At 46.1% G+C, this 24,552-nt stretch overlaps 1 protein-coding gene across 3 annotated transcripts in view; it reads left to right on the top strand.

The window, feature by feature from the left end:
* ARHGAP25 (Rho GTPase activating protein 25) overlaps positions 1 to 24,552 on the top strand; it is a gene marked incomplete at both ends in the record, with an annotated part of 85,084 nt that overhangs the window by 38,053 nt on the left and 22,479 nt on the right. For 2 of the 3 annotated variants that reach the window (XM_079720430.1, XM_079720431.1), the window contains 3 exons: positions 2,845 to 3,044; positions 9,747 to 9,834; positions 15,559 to 15,675. In XM_079720430.1, coding sequence (XP_079576556.1) covers positions 2,845 to 3,044; positions 9,747 to 9,834; positions 15,559 to 15,675 — 405 coding nt within the window. The remainder of the gene's footprint in view (positions 1 to 2,844; positions 3,045 to 9,746; positions 9,835 to 15,558; positions 15,676 to 24,552) is intronic. The other variant, XM_079720432.1, reaches the window with a different exon arrangement.

Below are 24,552 nucleotides of genomic sequence, written 5' to 3'. Positions count from 1 at the left end.
CCCCTGCTCCCCCTACCCTACTTCTTCAATTCTTGTTGGAGTTCTTCAGTTTCTGCCATTTTCTAGAGCGTCCGAACAGTTTCTGTGCGTCTCTGGGGGTAGCCTGAGTCTGCGGGGACCTGAGTCTTCACAGCCACCACGTGGCACCCACCTGCTTTCCTCCTCTCCTGTGCTGGCTGCCTTTGGTGGTATCACCCTAGAAGCCTAGAAGCCCTCCCTCCCAAGTCTGATTCTGCTTCGGCTGGATGAGCACAGAAGTCACACTGGGCTGGGCAGAGGCTACCAAGGTGAGGGAAAATCCCCGTGCATCTGCCAGAATCCCTCACTCTTCAGAAATTCTGTGTGCCAGCCATTCTTTCAATCTCTGCCCTGTTTCTAGTACGAATGTGAGTCTTTCCATGTTACAGTTTCTGACCTAGAGAGACACAGAGCTGGGCACAGTTCTTCCAGTTCTCTCCTCCCCACTGTATTCCTGCCCAAACCCTCCTCTGTTTCCTTCAGATCATTTAAACAGCCTTAGAGCAAGTGATCAGCCCCAGAGTGGCTGTTCTTTGAGTTACAGATGGAAGGCCTTGAAGATTGCAATGAACTGAAGATTAAGATCAAAGATAAAATTCTTAACTGGCGTGCCGGGACACATGGATATAAAGCAAACCCTTTGCTAGCACACTGCTAAATTTTCATCAAAATGTCAAGTTACTTTTTATGGCAACGGGGTATGGGGGTATCTGCACTCTTATGATATCTGTCTAATAGGAGGTTGAATCAAGTGTGTCTTGTGCCCTGGTGTACAGCATAGGATGATCTCTCCAGTCCCTGTGGGAGGCGAGGGGTGACTGCAAGTTGGCACCTTGGGAATGAGGGTATGTGACAGGAACGCAGACCACTTGTGGGGTTGAGGGAGCCCAGTTAGGGCAGAGTCCACTTCAGACAGCAATCCAGGATGAGCTATGTAAATAGGATGATAATTCTGGATCCAGTTAGAGTCAGTGGAAGAAAGACTCTGTAATGCTGTATAAAATTCTGGTATTTGAGGGCTTCCCTGGTGGCGCGGTGGTTGAGAGTCCACCTGCCGATGCAGGAGACACGGGTTCGTGCCCCTGTCTGGGAAGATCCCACATGCCGCGAGCGGCTAGGCCCGTGAGCCACAACTACTGAGCCTGCGTGTCCGGAGCCTGTGCTCCGCAACGGGAGAGGCCACAACAGTGAGAGGCCCGCGTACTGCAAAAAGAAAAAAAAAAATTCTGGTATTTGAAAGCAAGTCACGAATATAAATAAAAGACAGAAACCACAGGCCTAGAGGGAGATAGAAAGAAAGGAATCAAAAGCGATGAGAGAAGCTGTTGATTCAATGCATTGAAGATGGGAATTAAGGAAGAGGGAAAGCTTGACAAGGCAGCAATGTTTTGAAACGAAGAGAGAAGTTTAGGAGGTTCTCAAAGATGATCTCCATCTTTGCAGTAGGAAGTACAGTCATCTGTTGATAAAAATAATGAGTGACATTTGCTCACTTTGGACCAGGGACTGTGCAAAGTGGTTTATATATATGAACTTGTTTAATCTCCACAACAATTCCATAGAATAGGGGCTATGATGATCCTAGTTTCACAAGCAAGGAAACTGAGGCTCAGAGAAGTTGCATAATGTACCCAGAAAACTGGTCTTTACCAGGTGAGATGAGATTGGATGAGAGTGGAGTTGGCTTAGTTCAGCTTCTTCGTGAATGATCTGGGGACTGACAAAAGCTGGATAAAGGGATTATAAGATGGAGACTTCCTCCAACAAGGAGGTGAATGCAAGCCCTGGGGACTGCCAAGTGTGGAGCACACCACACAAGGTCGAGGAGACACGGAGCTCCAACGCGGTTTTAAGGGAACTGTTGAACCAGCTGCGAAAGAAGGAAGGGGAGAATCAGAGGAAGGACATGTTGACCCCCAGGGGACCACAGGCCGGCTGATGGATTGCTGTGGAGAGGAGGGAAGGAGGGAGTTATCCTGGGTGGGAGTTACCATGGAGACAAGCTGCAGACACCTGGATCTAATCTGATGAGAGGCAGAGGTCTTATGTGAAAACAAAAGTAAACTACGCGATGCAGTGGGTTGGGGGGTCTGGATTCAAATTCTGCGTCTGTGTCCTGGTGGCAGGTTCGTGTCATTTTCAAAGGCTGTCAGCCACATGGGAGGGACAACCCAACTGAAAACGTAGTAGGCAGGCAGCTGCAGGGAGGCCCTTGGTCCTGCAGAGAGGGCTGTGAACACTCTCCGTGGGCTGGGGACAGAGAGCACTTGACGACACTGGGCAGGAAGATTCAGGAGGTGCCGGCATCCTGCACGCTGGCTGTGTGGTCAGGGGTCGGGGGGCTTTGGGGGGCCGTTGGGGCAGGGCAGTCCTGGACAGTGAGGTTGGGGAACACAGTGGCTCCTTCTGAGGAAGAAGCCAGGCAGCTTCTGGCTGCCTCTGCAGCTGTGTGGGACTCACCCTGAACCCTGAGAGCAAGAGGCATTATTTTCTCCCCTCTCTTGTCAGATATTGACTCCCACGCAGGAAAAAGGAAGCACCTTTTGTCAGATGCTGTGGCCACTTCCTCTTCAGAAGGCTCCAGCCAATCTCTGGCTTTGCAGAACGAGGGCGCTGACTCCAGCTGCCGGACCTTGAGGGTGTAGGGCCCCAGGGCCGGCGCTGACAGGGGCTGGACCCTCGGCTGGCCCGCTGGGTTCTGGGGCATCCTCTCTGCTGCAGATCTGGACCCCTGAGCCCGACCTGGCTGGGGCCCAGTGCTTCCCGGCCCCTCCCTGCACACTGCTCACAGCCCCTGTCAGCCCGCCTGTCTGTCCCTCTCCACAGCTCGGTCAAGGAGTGTGATGACCGGAGAGCAGATGGCGGCCTTTCACCCTGCATCCATCCCCAACCCGCTGGAAAGACCCATCAAGATGGGCTGGCTGAAGAAGCAGAGGTCCCTCGTGAAAAACTGGCAGCAGAGGTACTTCGTGCTGAGGGCACAGCAGCTCTATTACTACAAGGACGAGGAGGACGTGAAGCCGCAGGTACCAGCCTGGCTGTTTGCCCCCTTCCCAGGGCTGTCCCCTCCTGGGTGCGGGAGGTGGGTGGAGCCCCAGAGATCACTACAGGCTCGCAGGGGGGCTTCTTACTAGGATGAGACCCCTGTCCATTTGAAAGGACTTCTCTCTCTCCTTCTCACCCTTTGTGAGATGCATAAACTGAGTTGCAGAGATGACAGGGTAATCCTCCTCCACGGAGCCCCAAGATGAGCACTGGGGCTCTTCCTAAACGCAGCGCTAAGTCGAGGTTGGCAGCGTGGTCTTGATGGGAATGTGGAGCACAAGGGCTCAGGGAGAGTGGATTTGGGTTCAGGAAAATTGATTTGGGGCTTTCATTTATTTGTCAGTTCAATCAATATTTATTGAGTACCTACTGTGCGCCAGACACTGTTCCAGGGAGTTGAAATAACTCAGTGACTAAAACAGATAAGCACCCCTGATGTATGGAAGTTAGAAGATGGGGAGGGGGGAAGCAAAAAGATAAACATAATCAATAAGAAAATTATGTGGTTTGTTAGAAAATGACTAGTTCTATGAGGAAAAAATAGAATGGGCTAGGAGGATCAAGCGTTTGGGGGAGGTGGTACAATTTCAAGAAGGGTGGCCAGAATGCCTTCATGAGAAAGGGGACATTTGAGCAAAGATTAAGGAGGAGAGGCAATCTGCCAGGCAGATCTCTGGGTAAAGAGCACTCCAGGCAGAGGGGACAGCCAGTGCAAAGGCCCTGAGGTAGAGCATGTCTGATGTGTGTGCGAAATAGCAAGGAGGTCAGCGTGGGAGCAGCAGAGTTAGGGAATGAAAGGATCAAAGGAGATGAGGTCAGAGAGTGGAGCCTTGGGGGTTGGGACCCAAATTGTAAAGGACATTGTAGTCCACTGTAAGGACCTGAGTCTTTACACTGAGGGTGATGGCAGCCCTTGCAAGGTTCCCGGCAGAAAGGGGTCATTCTTGGGTCATGTTGTAAAAAAATGGTTCTGGTTACCATGCTCAAAAATAGATCCAAGGCTGAAGGGAGGAGGTACAAGGGTAATTTAGGTGAGAGGTTATTATGTTTACAATCTCAGTGGGCTGGAAGAAAATGATCAGATCCCTGATATACTTGAAAATACAGCAAATAGGACTTCCAGATGGAGCAGACGGGGCTAGAGAGGGCTTTGATCGTAAATCTTGGGCCCGGGTCTTTTCTTCCTGCCTCACTGATTCCTCATGGCCATCATGGTGAATGAGAGCAAAAGGGGATGCTGTTAACAGCTGAGAGACCCCAGGTGTAAATTGTATGTCTCAAGGCAACCAGGAGGACTGGACACCCTTTCTAGAGCTCATGCCTGTGGAGGTGGAAGAGTGGGCAAGGAACTTATTAGGGAGGACAGACTCTAAAACTTTCTGGAGTCAGAAAAAAAGCCCCAAGAAGGGTGAGGATATTGAAGGTGGATGGCCGGGTAAGCAAAGAAGTGAGGAGGTCATTTTGGAAGAGGACAGTTCTCTCTAAGGGCAGGCTTGAGGCTCTGTGACGCATCGGCAGTGCCCGGTTAATCAGGCCCTCCACTCAGAGGGCTGTGAGTGTCTGTCCCTGCAGAGGCTGGAGAGGGGCCAGAGACCGCACCACCGCCTGGGTTCTTGCCCAGTGTCCTGTGCGTGGTAACCAGACTTTCTTCACTTTATGAACAGACCCTATCAGGGGCAAGCAATTACAAGCTAAGATGGGGTTCCTGGTACATTAATAGCCGAGGCAGGAAGTCTTCCCGTCTGCGGAGCGTGAGGGAGATGGCAATAATGTGTTAGCCTTCCCAAAGCAGCAGAAAGGGAAGTTCAGTGAAGCTTACTTCCGTGAGGTGCAGCGGGGAGCTTGTGTTCTTTTCCTGGCTCTACTACCATATGGCCATGTAATTATTTAATTTTTCTGGACCCCTCTTTTTTTCTTTTGTAAGATGAGACAATCATACCTGGCCTGCATCTGTCACAGGATTAAATGATATGAAGCACATGTAAAAAATTGTTTTGTAAAAACATAAACAGATGTCAAAGAGTAAAATAAATTATTGGAGGTCCTGGCTTGTCTTCCTTACTTTTGGAGGAGGAAACTCTGAGTCCTCTCAGGATTAAATTAGTCTGATAATTAGGTAAAGCTTCTTCTAGAATGACAAGTATGGTTTATTTTTTAGAAAACCTATTAATGTATCAGACCAATAAGTCAAGATCAAGAAGTCAAATGAGAAAAACCACACAACCCCTAAATAGATGGCTGAAAAAAGCGTTTGATAAAATCCAAAACTCATTTCAGATATGAACAGGTTTTTTTTAAAGGAATAAAATGATAATTTCTCAGAATATTTTATTTTATATGGGTGTGAATATTTTGATTACAAAAGCTATATGGGTATATAGTTGGAAATTTGGAGGATGCAGAAAATCACAAAGTGGAAAATAATAATTATCCCATCAGTAAGAAATAACCACCTAAATCCTCAATTCTTCCAGTTTTTTCTATGCATATACATTTAGAAACTCATCTAAATGCAAAATTAGTATAAGTATTCTTTAATTAAAAATTAACAATATGTCTTGAATATTGTCCAGTATTATTAAATATTTTCTACAATGTAATTCTTAGTGGTGGCAAAATAACTTATTTTATGGACATTCTATAAGTTATTTAACTAATTTCCTCCTGGAAATTAGTTGAGAATTTGGGCTGATTTTTCTATGTTATTATAACAAACAGGATTAAGAGGACATCCTTGTAGACTTTTCATATATCCATCATTATTTTATTAAGATAAAGAAAAGTCTATTCAAAATAAAATACTTTTATTATGCTATCATTTAACATTGTTTTGGGATTCATAGACATTGCAAATATCTAGACGTGAAATGAAAAATATGAACTAAATTCTTGGGTAAAAATAAAGGTCTATTTCCACACTATGTTTCACACCATTCATGATTCTGGATGGATTAAAGACTTACGTGTAAAAACGAGTTCATAAAAATCCTAGAAGAAAGTGTAGTTATCTGCATGATCTTTGGGAAGCAGGTGTTTCTTAAGCATAGCAACAAAGACAGCACAAGGAAAAGACTGATTTAATTGCATAAATAGAAATGTCTGTACCTTAAAAACCAAAATAATAAGGTGAAAAGGCAAAAATAAACAGGAAAAATTGTAAACAACTATTCTTCCTATTTAAAATAGTCTCAAATCTTATAAGAAACAGCAATAGGAAAATGAACAAATGATGTAAATGGGCAATTTCCCAAAGAAATGTAATAGCCAAAAAGCATATGTAAAAACTCCACTCAGTCATAATTAAAGACATGCAATGGAAGTTAATGAGATACCATTGTCCCCTTATCAAAATGGCAAAGATTTTCTAGAAATTCCATTGTTAGTAAAGACCAGGGAACAGGAATTCTCATGCACAACTGGTGGAAATGAAAATCTGTACAACCTTTCTGGAGGGTAATATGCCTCTTAGAAATGCAAATTCTTTGACCCTGCATTTCTAATGTAGGGGTTTATAATAGTGATGTGGAAACAATGCCCGGTGGTAGGGGCTAAGTTATGTGAGGCAACTTTTATATATCTATCCGATAGAATATAATTCAGCTGTTGATGCCCTAAATTAATACTTTTTGAAATTGAAAGATGTCCATAATATAATTGCTTTGAAAAAAGCAGTTAACAGCAGAGGATGATTTATATGCTAATCCTATTCTTGAGGGAAAAAAACAATGAATCTGTAATTTATGGGAAAAGGCTTGGAAAGAAATACACAGAGGTGTTAACTGAGCTATCTCTGAGTTACACGTAACTTTTACTTTTCTGCTTTCTTTATGACTAAAATATAAATTAGTTGTAAATTTAAAAAGAACACACATACACTCCGATTCCTAAAAAACTCAAAAAACAAAAATCACTCCAGTAATCTTAGAGCAATCAGATGAAAAATGCCCTCATGTATACTGATGATGTGTACATTTGGTGCAGCCCTTCTAGAAAGCAATTTGGCCGGATTTCTAAAAGCCAAAAAATATCATATCCAGAATGACCCAGTCATTCTGGTTTTAAGAAGCTATCCAAAAGAAATAATAAGATATATGCAGTGCTATTTGTAATGAGAAACATTAGACCAAATGTCCAACAAAGGAGAATGATTAAGTAAATTATGGGGCCCTCTATGATGCACCCTTGTATGTGCTCTTCGAGGGGACCCTGGGGTTCAGGAGAAGGCAGTCTGTGCAGTTTTTCCTCTGAGTTCTCAGAAAGGTCTGTCTAGCTCTAACAGTATAATGCCCTGTAAGTCCATGACCTAGCTTCCTATAACTCATTCCAAAAGTTTCTTTGTCAAGGAAGTTGTTTAAAACAGAATCTCAGTGAATTGCCCTCAAGTCTCTGCTACAATGATGGTTTTAGACAATCCTGGCTTAGCTGTTCCATTGCCTCATCTGCTTTCTCTGAAGTTAGAGCAGAGAGTTGTCTATCAGGGGCGAGCTGGGAAATGTTTAACCAACAGCCCTGTGGTAGGGGAGTTGTTTTGGACACAGCATTTGCCAATTTCTGTTGTGTAAATACTCCCACTGTGGCTGATTCAAGCTACCAGCATCCCTGAACACAGAGTTGAGAAGGGATGTACAGTAGCACAGTGTTAGATAGTATTCCTACCACACAGATAGATTTGATGTAAATGACTGTATGAACAGAAATAATAGTAAAATAGAGCACATAATTAGGTAAATAGAAATTTTTGTCTTTTCTTTTCTATTTATATGAGATGATGGATGTTCACCCAACTTATTGTGGTGATCATTTCATGACGCTTGTGGGTCCAATCGTTCTGCTCTGCACCTTGAACTTGGACAGTACGGTATGTCAATTGTGTCTCAGGGGAATTGCAAGAAAAAAAAGAAAGAGAATTAGAAAGTGATGAATTCTGAGTAGTACTACCTTTATTTTTAATATAAAGTATTTCATTGTAAGTTTATATAATTTAACTTTTAATAATGGCTGTGAGTTATGGCACCTGAATAAAACACTATGCTGTTTTTTCAGACAGGAGGAAGCACTGCCTGGTAGGAAGATAAAGAAAGTGTCATTTCAGGGGTACCTGCCTCTCCTAAGTTCATCTCTAAACTATTATTTGATAGTTTCATCCAAAAATAGTAAAAATAAAATACAAAGTATGTAAATACCATTTATCGAACAGTTACTAGGTGCCAGGCTCTGTGTTAAATGTCCTGAATATACTATCCAGCAGCACAAAAAGGGTCATTTTTTTCCTGAGGCCACCGATATTATTTAAAGATGGCGGGGAGCGTGTAGGTGGTGGTTATTTTTAAGTAATAAAATTAGAGAAGTGTAGGCAGAGTTTTTTTCTTTTCTCTTGTCCTCCTTCCCCCTCCTTCCCCTCCTTCTCCTCTTCCCCTTTCTCTCCACCCCCCCCTTCTCTTCTGCTTTCGCTTCTACTCTTTTTCTCACTCAGTCTTAGACATTTGCATTTATAGACCCCCAAGAAACATTTATTCTTTCAGGATTCTGAGCTGATCTGGGAGTTCCTTAAGACTCTTCCTTTAGAGCTTTTCTGCTGCCAATCCTTTTCATCCATGGTTTGTTCTAGAAACAAGACATCACTGTTTACTCAGCTCAGAATCAGACACACTACCTACGACAGCTAGTGAAATGTAAATTGTGAGTAAGGAACTCTAGGACGATTAACTGTGCCCCCTCATGCCGTTACTTAAACTTTGAAAGCGTTGGTTTCCTCATCTGTAATGTGGGAGTGGCCATCCTGCCATGTTTCTGATTTGGGGGCTGTTCTGAGGTCTAAGGAGATGTTGCATGTGACAGTGCACTGTCAATGGTAGAGCAATGAGTGTACACGTGGTGGAAGTGACTTGGTTTTCTGATGACGTATTCATGTGTAAGGTCACCAATTCCACCCTCACTCCACCCTTCCCCCACAACGGATCCATGATCCTCCTTCCCTTGCCCGTTCAAGGGACATCAAGCTGATGGGTCCCAGCACTTCCACTGATGGTGAAGAGCACAGAGTTTGAACACACTTCGGAGATGAATTACCATTCTGCCACTTACTAGCTCTGTGACGTTGGACAAATCACAGAACCATTCTGACCCCGAGTTTCCTCACTTGTAAATTTGTGCAGCAATACCTTGCCTGGAGAATTGCTTAAAGGACTAAGTGAATAATACACATTCAAGGTGCTTAGCAGAGGGACAGACACCTGGAGTGTGCTGCTCAGAAGCTCTTGCTAATATTAAGTATTGCATCGCCTCAATGAACCTGTGGTTCAGTCCCCAGTGCCCCCTATGGCAATCCGGCAGGTGGTATGGTCCCCCAGTCTCAGCATGGCCTCCACAAAGATCAGGTGTCTTGTTTGGCAAGGAATTTTGGCTCTTGGAAAGTAGGAAGAGGCAAGGGTTGGTGATGGCACCGTCTCAGTTCATTCTCCAGTCAGAACCTTGCCCTCCTGTCTCTTTAGGCACCTTGCTTGCTCTCACATAGCTGCCACTTAATTTGACCAAGGTCTGAGTAGCAGAAGTGCCCCATTCGAAGCTGGGATGCCAGCTTTCCATGCTATCCCATCATTATCCTATCTGTCCTCCAACTTTCTTTTAGTTCCTAGCTGGTAATGTTTTTGCTTACCTTAAAGGCCTCGCTTTCAATCTTTCAGGGTTGCATGTATCTACCAGGGAGTACAATCAAGGAGATCGCCACAAACCCAGAAGAAGCGGGGAAGTTTGTCTTTGAAGTCATTCCAGGTAGGTGACGAAATGTGGGATAGACATGCATCACGTTCCCATGTTACTTCTGACCCCAGAAGTCAAGGCTACATTCAGTGAGTCTGTCAACCAGCTAGCCAACCAACCTAGTAAGAATGCATAATAGTTCTGTATATAGTTAATGATCCCATACTAGTTCATTAACAACAGGTGAACTAAGTGGGTGGGCACCCGGTTGAGCTCTGTAAGCATTTCACGAGCACCTGCTTGGAGCCAGGTATCCACTAGGCACTGGGATACTGATCGGAAAGTACATCATCCCTGCTCGCTAAAAGGAGCTCAACTTTGAAGGCGAGTGGGACAATAAAATGAACAGTTAAATTATACATTGAACCATGTGAAATCGCCATGTTGGTAGGTCAAAAACAGTCGACAGTCAACAGTCTCATATGGTTCATTGTGACCTATTAAGAAATGACAACTCCGACTTAACTGAGCACTTACTACATGTCAGGCGCTGTAATTTACCTATTGCACAAGTTAGCCGCACACTGGAGGGTGTCTCTTTCTAATCAAGAGTTACCTTCCTCGAATGCATTTGGGGAAAGGGGAAGTTTGTCTCAGTTTGTCTCTACGGGAGTTTGCTTGTGTCTGTGGAAGTCTGTCACACTGAGGCTGTTCTCCCTGTCTCTTGCTCCTTCACCGCCCCGCCCCCCAACCCAACCAACAGGAACTACAGGGCTGCTGGTCCAGCTATGCAGCCAAGTTGCTGCTGCCATGCTGACACAGCAGGAGAGACCAATGTCCCCTGAGTGCCCCTTGCCTTAAATTTCTTCTTACCTCTCACACAAGGCAGCTGTGTGCATAAGAAACTTGATGGCAAAGTCAGTGTAGCAGAGAGGGTAGACATGCCCCATCTGGAGCCAGCCTGCCCGGGGCCACATCCTGGCCCTGCCACTTACTATGTGTGTCATTGTGGTGAATTATTTAATTTAATAATTTAATTTAATTATTTAATTTCTCTTTGCCTCTGTTTCTTTACCTGGGAAATGGGGACAATGATGATTATAGTGAGGATTAAGTAAAGAAGTATATACGCCACATTTGCTGCAGTGCCGAGTGTTTGAAGTTTTGGCAATAACTAGAGGAAATTGTAATGTAGAAACCAATCCCCAAACTGGCTCTGACTATTTATAGAAAACAAAGAAAAACAGAGTTTTTTTTTTTAAAGTTCAGCTCTTCCCAAGTGGCCCCCTCATGGGCACTCCCTTGCTTTTTATCTGAGGGTCTATCCATTTTTCTTCCTACTCAGAGGAAGAGCCTACTTTTCCAGTCTCTCCTTTCTGGGATAACCCCACCCTTTCCCCACGAGGTTTCTTCTATCCCTAGGATTCCTTTCCCAGCACAATTCAAGGGATGTGACCATTCATGATGACACATGTCCCAAAACCTGATTTTTCAATCTGGGGTGACCCTATTGAGAGCTCCAACTGCAAATTTACTGTGGACTTTGCAGTAAATTGAAGACTGCTGTTACTGTAGGATGAAGATTTGTCCTCTCATTGTCACTCACACTTACAGCTGTCTCCTGGGCTGCTGGTGGAATTCTTGGACAGATTCACACATGTGTGTACATGCACATACACACACTCAACTCATATGGACAAACAACAATTCTAAAGCAATAGTAAGGCAGGGAACCATTTTCCTAAAGACACCATCATTCTCAAGCCTCCACCTAACCTAAAATGAGACAACCCTTTAATGTTATGATGTAGAGAATTTTCAATTCCTCTTTTTGTCATCCTCTTGTGCAAGACAATTCTCAGAGGCCAGCGCTGGCATAAGAAACGGCCTTCCTAATCGGGGCCCCCTCTCTGTGATCACCAGTTTTAGCTGCACAAAGGTCATAGAGAAGAATTCGGTTGTTGTTATGCTGTTTTTCTTTATTTGGAGCAGGCAAAAATCTGAGGCAAGCTTCTCCCTCCCTAACTACCTCAAGCAGAATAATTATCTGTTCTCCCACCCAAAGGGAGTCATCAGGGATGGGGGGGTTATTCCTTCTGTAGAATATGTAGCATTTAATTCTCATACTGCCTTCTGAAACGTTACACCAAAATTATTGAGCACCTGCTATGAGCCGGGCACTATTGTAGGAACTGGGGATCCAGCATGAACAAAACAGCCTGTAGGAAGCTTACAGTCAATGGGGGGAGACTGAAAACAAACCAAATAAATGAGAACATTGTACAGTTTTATTATGGGATAAGTACTATGGGAAGAAAGCAAAGAAAGAGAAAGTACTGGATGAGGTGGGGATGACAACTGTTGATTTGTCATTTGAAGTAGAGTGGGAAGATAGACATCATTGAGAAGGTGACCTTTGAGCCAAGATCAAAGGAAGTGAAGGCGTGAGCCAAGTGCACATCTGGAGGAAGAACATTCCAGGAAGGGGAACAGCCCTCTGAGCCTATTTCTTGTGTTCAGGAAACATCAAGGAGGCCAAGGCGGTTACAGTGGAGTGCTGAGAGGGGAGAAGAGTAGGTGATTTGGTCAGGGATGGGCACAGGTTTTACAGGCACTGGTAGGCAAGTGTAAAAAGTTTAGTTTTTGTGCTAGAAGGATGGAAATCCATTGGGAGGTTTTGAGCAGAGAAGTAACGTGATCTGACTTTTGTTTTAAAACTCTTTTCAGTTGAGACTAAAAAGGGGCAAAGACAGAGCAGGAGCACCAGTGAGGAGGTTATTGTAATTATCCAAGTCAGAGGTGGTAACAATGAAGGGGGTGAGAAATGATCCACTTCTGGACACATTTTGAAGGTAGAGAGGACTTCATTTGCTGATGGATTGGACGTAGGAAAGAGAAGTCAAGATTGACTCTAAGGTTTTCACGCAAACAACGGGAAGGATGGCTTTCCTGAGATTTGTGCATGTGACCAGTTTTGGGTGGGAGATCGGGGCTTTAGCTTTGGATGTATTAAGTAATTAATTCAATTTTAATGATAAGGAAACCAATGTTCAGGATAATTTAGCTACTGCTGTGATAGAGGTGATGGTAGGATGTTAAGAAATTTAGAAAAGGGAGTCCCCACTCCATCTGGAGTGGGAGGGGGAGGTTTGAAGGAAGGGTCCTTAGAGAAGATAACATTTGCAATAAGTTTTAAAGGATGGATAGGAGTTCCTTAGGCATGGGAAGAAAAGAAGGGAGGTTCCTTTCTGACAGGGGTAGCAGCCCAATAGGTGACACAGATTGAACAGACTGTTTAAGTCAGAGAAAGTATGTGCCTGAGGGCAGAGATGCTGTTCATGGGCTTTGTGTTAATGTCAGGCAGTTTCCCTCAAAGACAGCTCTTTCTCGCACCCCAGTGTGCCCAAACATTCATTTTTTTTAAGGGTAACAAAGAATTTTCAAATTCCCTTTGGTTCTTGTCTCTTGAATCTATCTTAATATTACCCACCCTCACCTTCCTTACCCTTTGGGATGACTGACTTCTCAATCCATCTTGTCGTCAGCTCTTCTAATCAGAAAGATCAGTCCATGGAAGCCCTGGTCATTGAGGAACATCCTGAGAGCTGGATATTTCTCAGTGGTGTTGCCGTGGTGGAACTAAAGGAATCTCTCAGGAATGAGAGAAAACTGAGAAGGCATGTTCTTGATAACGTAATAGACTGGAGTGTAGGCATGGTGGAGAAGGAAACCAGATAAATTTTGGCCAAGGTCAAATTTGAAGCACTATGGGCTGGTGGAAACTATTGGGAGAAAGACCCATGGCCTTGCCTTGAGTTTGGTGTAACTTACTGGGTACCAATGGGCAAGGCCCTTTGCACCTCTGGGCTTCAGTTCCATTATTTGTAGAGCGGAAATGATACTAGAGCCCTACTCTATTACTAAAGGATGTTGTGTTTCCTATGGGATTCTTTAGTTCTGCCCTGAGGGCTTTTTACTGCCCATCTTACTTCTGGAAAGACCCAATTTCAGGATGTTCCTCAGTGACCAGCACTTCCATGGGCTGGCCCTTCTGGGCAGAAGAGCTAATGACCCAGTGATAAGATGGATTCAGAATCAGGTTGTCCCAAAGTGTAAAAGAAAGTGAGGCTGGGTAATATTAAGATAGGTTGAAGAGACTGAAAACAAAGGGACTTTGAAAGTATTTTGTTGCTATGTAAGAAAATACAGGTTTGGGCCCAACTGGGCAGCTAGAACAGGGTCTTTTTTTTAAGCTTTTTAAAAGTTGAAGTATAGTTGATGTGCAATATTATATAAATTACAGGTGTACAATATACAGATTCACAGTTTTTGAAGGTTATACCCCATTTATAGTTATTATAAAATATTGGGTATATTCCCATGTTGTACAATATATCCCTGTAGCTTATTTTATACCCAATAGTTTGTCCCTCCTAATCCCCTACCCCTGTATTGCCCCTCCCCCATCCCTCTCCCCTCTGGTAACCACTAGCTTGTTCTCTATATCTGTGAGTTTGCTTCTTTTATTGTTATATTCACTAGTTTGTTGTATTTTTTAGATATCACATATAAGCAATATCATACAGTATTTGTCTTTCTCTGACTTATTTCACTTAGCATGATGCCCTCCAATTTCATCCATGTTGCTGCAAATAGCAAAATTTTGTTCTTTTTTGTGGCTAAGTAATATTCCATTGTATATATATACCACATCTTCTTTATCCCTTCATCTGTTAATGGACACTTAGGTTACTTCCATATTTTGGGAATTGCAAATAATGCTATGAACACTGGGGTGCATGTATCTTTTCAAATTAGTGTTTTTGTTTTTTTCAGATAAATACCCAGGAGTGGAATTCCTGGGTCATATGGTAGCAAAACAGGCTCTTTTTGAAGGAAATGCCCTGATATTTTGAGAAGAATGGGTTGATGTCCCCTAAAGCAATGTGAGATTTAATAGTATCCTGTAATTGAAAGGGATTGCTGTTATTTTCTTGTACTTTGTAAGACCTATGTTTGATGTGCCCCTTCTCCCTCTCCTCTCCTCTCTCCCTATTTTTCTCTCTTTGTCACTTTCTCTTGTTCTTTCTCTTGGTCTCCTCTCCCCACTCTGCCCCCTTGTCATTTCTTCCACCCTTTTGTCCATTTGATAACACCAACCCTACAGATGTCTGTCTGTAATCTTGGGTTTAAAGTGAAAACGATAAAGAATGTCCTAACAAACTTCATTTGTCCATCAGCTATGTATCGAGAGCCTACCATTTGCAATGTCTTCATGCAGGCAGGAGGGCAGTAATCCTGAACAGGAGGGACCGATTCATAAGAAAGGCACACGGTGCTCATTGCCCCTCCCTCCTGAGTTGCTGTTCCCTCCTCCAACCCCGCAGCTGAGCTCAGGGTAGCCTAGGAAGGTATCCATGATTGGCGTGATGGACTTAGGTTTCAGAATCGTATGGGCTGAGCCTGTCTCCTCTTGTACTGATACTGCCCCTTGAACTTCGTCTTAATTTGTGATAGGAAATGGCTTCTGTCCTCCATGGGGACAGATCTCAGCCCAAATCATCTCAGTTGCAAACCACTGAGTTCAATGATTTGTGTATAGGATTAGAGCTCCAGCAAAAACAATAAAGGTGTGTAAATACTCAGTTCTGCTGAGGAAAAATAGATGCTTTTGTGCTGTTTGACTGCTTGTTTAATTGGACCAAAGAAGAAATTCAGGCTCAGCTTCCCCTCGCTGCTCCTTGCCCTGGCCCCTGACCAATGTATGACCTTCATTAGTGTTACTTCTTCCTCCAGCCTCATGTGACCAGAGTCGCACGGGACAGGACTCCTATGTCCTCATGGCCAGCTCCCAGGCGGAAATGGAGGAGTGGGTTAAATTCCTTAGGAGAGTCGCTGGCACACCCTCTGGAGGTAAGGACTCCTGCAGGCTTTCCTGGACAGGTGTCTGTGACATCTCAAGGATGGGAAGGAAGTAGTTTCAGACAAGAGCTTTCCTTGAACAGGGTTCAAAGAAGACCACCAGAGGACAACTCTGAGGCCATGCTCATTGCCAAGGCTCTGACTTCCTTCCCTGGGTGATGTCAAAGCCAACTCCAGATTAGCTGGAAGGACTGCAAGCCCTTTGCACTCATCGGCAAATGTTTGTGATGCCCTGAAGCAGTCCTTTCTCCTCTCTGGACACAGTGCTCTCATCTGTAAAACGAACGGGTTGAACCAGCTGACCCCGGTTTCTGGCAGCACTAACCTTCAGTGGTACCAAGAGCGTGCCCAGTTATGGGGCTTTGGGAACCCAGGAAGGTTGATGGCAATATCTCTGCTGAAAGCATAAGTTAGGCTGATCAACACAGGACACTAAAACTGCTGTCCAGCACTGGGGTGGTCACAAGGGAGAGAGGTTCCGGAATTGTGTCTGCAGTCTTACAGGTACACAGTGAATTCAGGGTTGAACACTTTTCTGGGTTACAAGTGTTTGAGTTTATAAGCTCAAGTTCAAGGTTACAGGCTCAAGTGTTTGAGCTCTCTGAGAACACTGGGTGTTGTGTCCACACTACAGGAGGGCTGTGCCTGTGAATAACTAATGTGAAACAAACCTGAAATTAACCAACAGGTGAATCCAGTATGTGTTTTTACCTTTCATAAAAATATGAAAGGGGCTTCCCTGGTGGCACAGTGGTTGAGAGTCCGCCTGCCGATGCAGGGGACATGGATTCGTGCCCCAGTCCGGGAAGATCCCACATGCCACGGAGCGGCTGGGCCCGTGAGTCATGGCCGCTGAGCTTGCACGTCCGGAGCCTGTGCTCCGCAACGGGAGAGGCCACAATGGTGAGAGGCCCGTGTACCGCAAAAAAAAAAAAAAAAAAATGCTGTGGAGGCACTGTGACCAGCATCTGTGCCCCGTGTGGCGCTCTGCTCAGCCTTTCAGGGTGAACCGCTGCAACGGTCATAACCCACATGGGGATTTCTCCCTCACCCCACTTGGAGGCCACCACCATCAGAAGCAAGTCAAGCGTAAGTCCTGTAGGCAGAGGAAAGTCCACGGGAGGAGAACTAAGAGTCCAGCACTATTTATGTATTCAAAGAACAAGGTTTGGATTTGATGTGGCATCTCAGGTTGAACCAAAATCAGAGATCTCAGGATGAGAAGGCATTTTAAGACAGCAGAGTCCAGTCTGAGGTCTTGGGACAAGTCAGACATTTGCTCTTCCTGTTTGTAAGTCAGGAAACTTCAGTCCTGAGGAAGTAAATGATTTGTCCAAGGGCCCCAGCTGTCGAGGGGCAGGGCTGGGGCTCCTGCCTCTGGGGGGGCCCTCTTTCTCTGATCTGGGTCTACTAGCTCGGCAGGACATGCCCCCTCACACGCTGGAAAGTCACTGAGGTATGTTGCTGCTGTCTTTTTTCAGCTCTTCATGAAAATTTCTATGACTTTTCCCACCCAGAACCTACCCACTTCTCACCACCTTTGTTACCTGCCATCCTGGTTGAGGCGCCAGACTGCCTTGTTCGAATTGCAGCAGTGGTCTCCAAACTCTCTCCACGCTTCCAGGCTCGCCTTCTTTTCTTTTTTTTTTTTTTTTTGCGGTACGCGGGCCTCTCACCGTTGTGGCCTCTCCTGTTGCGGAGCACAGGCTCCGGATGCGCAGGCTCACCGGCCATGGCTCATGGGCCCAGCCGCTCCGTGGCATGTGGGATCTTCCTGGACCGGGGCATGAACCCGTGTGCCCTGCATCGGCAGGCGGACTCTCAACGACTGCGCCACCAGGGAAGCCCCAGGCTCGCCTTCTTATAGTCTGTTTTTAACAGAGAGAAGAGTGAGCCTATTAAACCTGTCATCTCAAGACCCTTCTCTGCTCATCACTGTCCAATAGCTTCCTCTGTCTCTCAGAGGAAAAGTCGGAAGCCTTATAATGACTCCACGCACAATCTGCCCCCACCCCCATGACCTCTCTGACCTTGTTTTCTAGAACCCTCTCCAGTGCTCATTTCACTCCAGCTTCACCAGCCTCCTTGCTCTTCCCCAAATACCCTAGGTACATTCCTGCCTCACGGCCCTTGCACTGGCTGCTTCCTCTGTCTGGAACCCTCCTTCCCCAGGGTGCTGCACGGCTTGGTCCCTTGCTTTCCTCAGGTCTTTGCTCAAACTTCACTTCAGTGAGCCTTCCCCTGATCATCCCGTTTCACATTGAACCCCTTCCCCACCAAGTCATTCTCATGACAATTCTGCAGAGCTGAGGCTTCTTCCTGCCCTGACTCCTTTTCTGGCTCCCCTGATGGGAGAGAGTGTCCACATGTTCCCCGTGGCATATACCTAACTTCTTCCCCTCATCTCCTCCTGCCTCTGAGCTGACTCTGGACACGCCTCTTACCTTGTCCGATTTGATTCTGGGACCAATTCCAGTGGGTGTGTGTTGGGGAGAAGGGGAGGGCTCCCCACACGTCTAAGCAATTCTTGGACACCAGCTCGGTGTTCTACAATTTAACTCAATGTTGATACTATCTACCTGGAGATAGCTTCAGATTTCACAGGTTAATGGCTCAGTCCTACAAGACCGCCCTCATACGCCTATGGCAAGTCCAGATTGTACCCTGTGCGTCTGACCAACCAGCTACAGATTGGAAGTTCCACAGCCCCCTCCTTGGGTTCAAATAATTTGCTAGAGTGGCTCACAGAACAGAGGAAACCAGTTTACTTACTAGATTACTGGCTTATTATAGTAGAACAAAGCTCTGGAACAGCCAGATAGAAGAGATGCATAGAGAAGGTATGGGGAACGGGCACGGAGCTTCCATGCCCTCTCCCAGTGCCATTCTACCTGCACCTCCTTGGGTTCACCAACCCGGAAGCTCTCTGAACACATCCTTCTGGGCTTTTCGGGAGGCTTTAGTACATAGGCATGATTGATTAAATCATTGGCCATTGGTGATTGAACTCAGTCACCAGCCCCTCTCCCCTCCCTGGTGGGTGGGACTGAAAGTTCCAAACCAATAATCACATGGTTGGTTCCCCTGGCAACCAGCCCCCATCTTTAGCTGGGATCCAAAAATTACCTCTTTAACATAACGAAAGACACTTTATCACTCTCATCACAGGAAATTTGAAGAGTTTTAGGAACTCTGTGCCAGGAAATGGGTGGAAGACAAAAAAATATTTATTATTATAAATCACAATATTGCACCTTGGAGAGCAGCTCTTTGGTGCATCTTGGTGTTCCAGCCTTTTCCTTCCTAGACAGCCAATTTACCTCTCTCTCTCTCACTCCCTTTTTTTTTCTTTCTTTCTTTTCCTACCTTTTCTTAAGGGTCCAGCTGGAAAGGTTAGATTAATTTTTTCCCAGAAATTCTGGATGCAATTCTAGGTTGTCCCGAATTACGTAGGAGAAAGGGAAGGGAGGCGATCAGACTTCAACTTCAGGTGACTTGTTCCCAGGCTCCCAGCTGCCCACTTTCTCTCAAACCACCTCCTCCTTTTAGTAAGGGGGCTCTGCCTTCCCTGGATCTCCGCATTGAATCCTGGTCTCCATCCCATCCCCAGGAGGCTGGCAGCCACACTGCTAATTGTTACTCGTTCGGGACCTGCTTTGCCTTCTTCCTCTGGAGGATGGCCTCTGAAGTTTTCCTTGGGCCATCACTGGGTGCAGAAGCACTGCACTAAATTATGCATAGTTCTGCTCCACCCAAGCAGGTTGAAAGACCCTGGGGCAGGTCTCATGGTTTAAGCGTCTTTGTGTGTTTGCCAGCACTAGGCATGGATCATATAAATATGGAATTTTTCTATGCCTCAGGTTCCTTTTCTCCCTCTCATTTCTTTGGGTCTCTGCAGCCTTCAGAGCAAGATTTCACAACCCACAGCCCAGTGTAGCCTGTGGGAGTGTGGTCTCTGTGATTCACTGTTACCTCATGTATCCTGCTTCTTTCTCTCTGGCTAAATGGGACATTATGAGGGATGATTTTTATTTATTTTCATTAATTCCCTCACCTCCCTTCCCCTGAGATCCTAACACCAGACGGATACTTATTTAATTCATTTACTCAACAAATATTTCTTGAGCATGTGTCACGTGCCAAGCATGGCACCAACACTGGGAGTACAACAGTGAGAGAGAGAAGAAGAGAGAAAAAAAGAAAAGACAAAAAGTCTCTACTTTCAAGGATCTCACAGTCTAGCAGAAGACACAGAAAGGAAACAAAAACCCCAAGGAAAACCATAAAATTACAACTGCGAAAAGTACCATGAAGAAAAAAACTCATGATGCTATGTAGGGGAAAAAAAAATGTCTCTGTTAAGAAGTTCAGGGAAGGCATCCCTGAACTAGTGATGATTAAACTTCTATCTGAAAGGCCAGTAGAGGCCAGCTAGGCAGAGAAGGGGGAAGAGAAGCAGTGTCCCAGTCAGAGGAATAGCATGTGCAAAGGTCCTGTGGCAGAAAGGAGAATGGGCTCTGGAGTGAGAGGAAGGTGAGAACAGTGGAGATAGCTGTTTTAAAGATGTGGGTCTTCATCCTAAAGTGGCTTGGATGAGGGTGGGGGTGGTGGAGATGGAGAGAAGTAAACAGGCTTGCTTGTTTCTGTGGTAGCATTGCCAGGACATGGGAGTGAATTTGACATGGAAGGAGACTGTGGTGTCAAAGATGAGTCCTCCTTTCCTAGGAGCACATGGAAGGGTGAACTTGGTTGTCAGCATCACACAGCCCAGGACCCTTCCTGGCAGTCCTTCCCTGCCCCTGCCTATCCTGCCCATGACGCCGAGAGTCCATTTCAAGTCTCCTGGGCATGTCTAGTTGGCCTGCTGCACTCTTTTTTTTTTTTTTTGCCGTACGCGGGCCTCTCACTGCTGTGGCCTCTCCCGTTGCGGAGCACAGGCTCCGCGGCCATGGCTCATGGGCCCAGCTGCTCCGCGGCATGCAGGATCCTCCCGGACCAGGGCACGAACCCGTGTCCCCCGCATCAGCAGGCGGACTCTCAACCACTGCGCCACCAGGGAAGCCCCCTGCTGCACTCTTTGCTGAATCTTCTCAATGGGAGGGGGGACATCATCTCATTTTACCCGGCAACCCACCTCCAAGATCCTTCTCTCTGAACGCTCCACTGAACCACATGCAACTCAGTCACTTCCAGGGAAGGGTAGGCTGGCTTCATCAGCGCTAAGTGAAATCCTGTGTTCCTGCCAGAGGCTTTGATATATGGAGTGATGTTGGTAAGGGCTGTGTGTGGGATTTTTCTTTTTTTTTAACCCACCTCCCTGGTATTCCTTGAATGGCAGTTGACAATTCGCTGCTAAGTAAAAGGAGGCACTTATTTTTATTGCGGGGGCCTTGACAGCTTTATGTTCACTCTTTAAAAGCCAAGAGTCATGTGTGTAAAGGTGAGTGGGGAGGAGGAGTCGTGTGGGAAGGAGGAAGGGAGGGCCGGGGCAGGTGCCGACACATCCCATGGTTTCAGTGCCGGAATCAGAACCTGAGCAGTATTGACAAGCATGTGTTGATCTGGAAGCAAGAGGGGATGGTTCTTGCAGCTTGGGGAGGAGGGAAGGTCTGAGCCTGGCCCAGCAGAAAGTACCATTCCTCGGCCCCCACCATGCCTCATATTCCCAGGATGCCGCGGTGGGAACTGGGCTGTGGCTTTCCTGCCCTGGCACTGCTCTTTTGCTGGAATTTCAGGAAGAAAACCCCCAAGCTCCAAAAGAAAGGTATTTCTTTCCTATTTTGTGATTCAATTCTTCCACAAAAAGACACTTCACCCGGCTCCCTTTCCCTCTCCTGTCTGAGAGGGGGATGCTCCTGGGACTGAGCCTCTGGGGACGGGGCCAGTGGGGAGAGGGAGGAGAGGGGCAGGGCGGGCTCTCGGTGACCTGGGCCGGACTGGAGGTGGGGTGGGAGGGGCTCTTGTCCTGAATCCAGGAGTGTTGGAGCGATGATGAAGTAGGAGCTAGGTTAGAAAGGAGGTGACAGCTAATCTTTCTACTTTTGCTTACCGGAACCAACACAGTGTTCTGGGGTTTTCCAGCAAATCTGGGCAGAGGGCTTAAGAAGTAAAGAATGGAGGATGGCTTGTGAGCAGAAACTGCGCAGCTTACCCCTCTCTCTCTTCCCTTGAGCCTTGCTGCTGTCTGAAATCTCACCTAGACAATTTTATTCCACTGAGTTTAAACAAGAAAGATTAAAGTACTGATTTTAGAATCACAGGGCAAATATGACCTTGGACAGATTGCTAATCTGAGTCTCAGTTTTCTCATCTATAAAATGGAACAATTGTAGCGTTCTTATGAGGACTACATGAGAGCACACGTGAAAGCTTTTAGGGTCGTCTGTCATAAGTTAGCTTAATTAATTAAATGTAGTAATAATTAGATTACATATTATAATGAATTAAGATTTGTACCTGTTTAGATGGAAATGCGTCTGTTAATGGTGACGGGTCCAAAGTGATGAGAAGTTCCGGGTGGGTGAGTGGCCGGCAGAGGTTAAAAAGAGCAGTAGGGGGCTTCCCTGGTGGCGTGGTGGTTGAGAGTCCGCCGGCTGGTGCAAGGGACGCGGGTTCGTGCCCCGGTCCGGGAAGATCCCACATGCCGCGGAGCGGCTGGGCCCGTGAGCCATGGCCGCTGAGCCTGCGCGTCCAGAGCCTGTGCTCCGCAACGGGAGAGGCCACAAGAGTGAGAGGCCCGTGTACCGAAAAAAAAAAAAAAAAGCAGTAGGGCACTAGTTCCCTGAAGGACTGAGTGCAAGCTAGGAGGGCATGGCACAGAAGGGGGAGCTGGGTTTCACCTCTTGGAATCCTTGGGGTGGGAAATGGTCGTTGAGTACCTGTCTGCTGTCTTCCTCCTTCACTGGTCCCTTCCCTAGTTTCCCTGGATTTTTTTGGTTCATCTATTCCCTTATATTTAGGCTCTTTCATGTCCACCCAGGATCAAAGGGTAGCAATCAGGATCCAGAAGTCAGCGGTAGGTAGAACTCACGATTGGGTCTTTGGAGTTCCAGGGATGTTTTGGATGCTGAATTCATCATATGTGATGTGAGATGAAAAGTGACCAACCCTGACCTAGGCAAACTGAACAAACAAGGATGCCCTTTCTCTCATGTTAGAAGGGACCTGTGGGTCCTGATGTCTCTAGAGCAGGTCGTGGTCATTTCTTGGTAAGAATAACTTGGACTGATTTCTAGGCTGGAGACGGAAAGTTTGGAATCTTTATCATATGGGTGATATTTAGAGCCGTGAGATTATGAAGTAGATGCAGATGCAGAAGGAAAGGCCTGAGACACTGCAACCTTTAGAGGACAGGGAGGAAAGAGGAATCATCCAAGGAGGCAGGGAACGAGAGGCTAAAGAAATAAATGGAGGACCAAAAGTCATGTGGGAAACTGTCTCAAGAAGGAGGGGTGATTTGCTGGGTCACATGTTGCTGATGGAGCAGTTCAGATAAAGACTAAGAATTTGACCCTGGATTTTAAAAATGTAGAGGCCATTGATTTCTTTGACAAGCCCAAGTTTGAGGAAGTGCTGAGCAGAGTACATTTAGGAGAGAAGAGATGGGCAACAGGAGGAATGGAAGACAGCAGGTAACAGCACTTTGAGGACCAGTCTGTCATGTGGCAGGCTCTGTGCCAGGAGTTAAAATAGATGGTGAGCCAGGCGGGCTGTCTGCCTCTGAGGAGCCACAGTCCAGTGGAAGAGAGATGCTTAACTAAATCATCATAAAGGGACACGAGAAGCGATGAGGTATGCACAGGGAACGCCATGAGCACAGCAGAGGGAGTAACCCATTCCCTCTTAGAAGAAGGTGTTTGAATTCAGGCTGCAGGAAAATCAGGTTTCCGGGTGGGCGGGAAGGAGGGCTTTCACTCCAGAGTTTTTAAGAGAAAGACTATTTTTCCTTCTTTCTATCATGATCTCCAGCTACCAAAGAAGCAGGTCCACAGCAGACGCTCACTCTATATTTGCCAAATGATTTCATGAGTTCCAGTGAAAGGAATTTGCAAGAAAAAGAACAGCAAAAGAAACCATTACAATAATGTGGACAGTATGAGCGAGGATAGAGAAGAGAAAGAGTTTAAAGGGGATTTAGGGCTTCCCTGGTGGTGCAGTGGTTGAGAGTCCGCCTGCTGATGCAGGGGACACGGGTTCGTGCCCCGGTCCAGGAAGATCCCACATGCCGCGGAGCGGCTGGGCCCATGAGCCATGGCTGCTGAGCCTGCACGTCCGGAGCCTGTGCTCCGCAATGGGAGAGGCCACAACAGTGAGAGGCCTGTGTACCGCAAAAAAAAAAAAAAAAAATGGGGGGGGTGATTTAAAAGGTCCTGATCTGTTAAGAAGGAAGGAAGGTTGTTGAAGATACTTCTAATGCTCCACTTTTGCTCACTGGATTAGTTGAGGGCTGGTACCTTGCGTTAAAGGCTTTGTACTCTCAAGGTCTAGGAAAGTGCCTGTTGCTTGACTGCTTGATTGACCGAAGGCTATTGCCTGTGCGGAAGTGTGTAGGAGAAGCAGTGATATGGGAGAGTTGGGGACGGGATGAGAGTGAGATTGGAGAAGACAGTGGAAGAACTGCCATCAGATGTTGGGCTTATAGGCACAGAAGAGGGACAGAAAGAAATGAGGGAGATAGAGATGATATACAGAGAGAGATTGGACCAGGTATGCGGATTTATGTGTCAGTTTATAGGTGATATCCAAATGCATGGAGTTGTATGAACTTTCCCAAGGATAACATCTAGAGTGAGGAGAAGTCTGAGTTGGAATGCTGGGAAATGACACACTGAAGGGGCAGGTGGAGGAAGGGCAAGAGCCTGCAGAGCA

This window comes from Hyperoodon ampullatus, assembly GCF_949752795.1.
Source record: "Hyperoodon ampullatus genome assembly, chromosome: 15".
Classification (NCBI taxonomy): domain Eukaryota; kingdom Metazoa; phylum Chordata; class Mammalia; order Artiodactyla; family Ziphiidae; genus Hyperoodon; species Hyperoodon ampullatus.
This window is presented reverse-complemented; position numbering and strand designations above follow the sequence as displayed.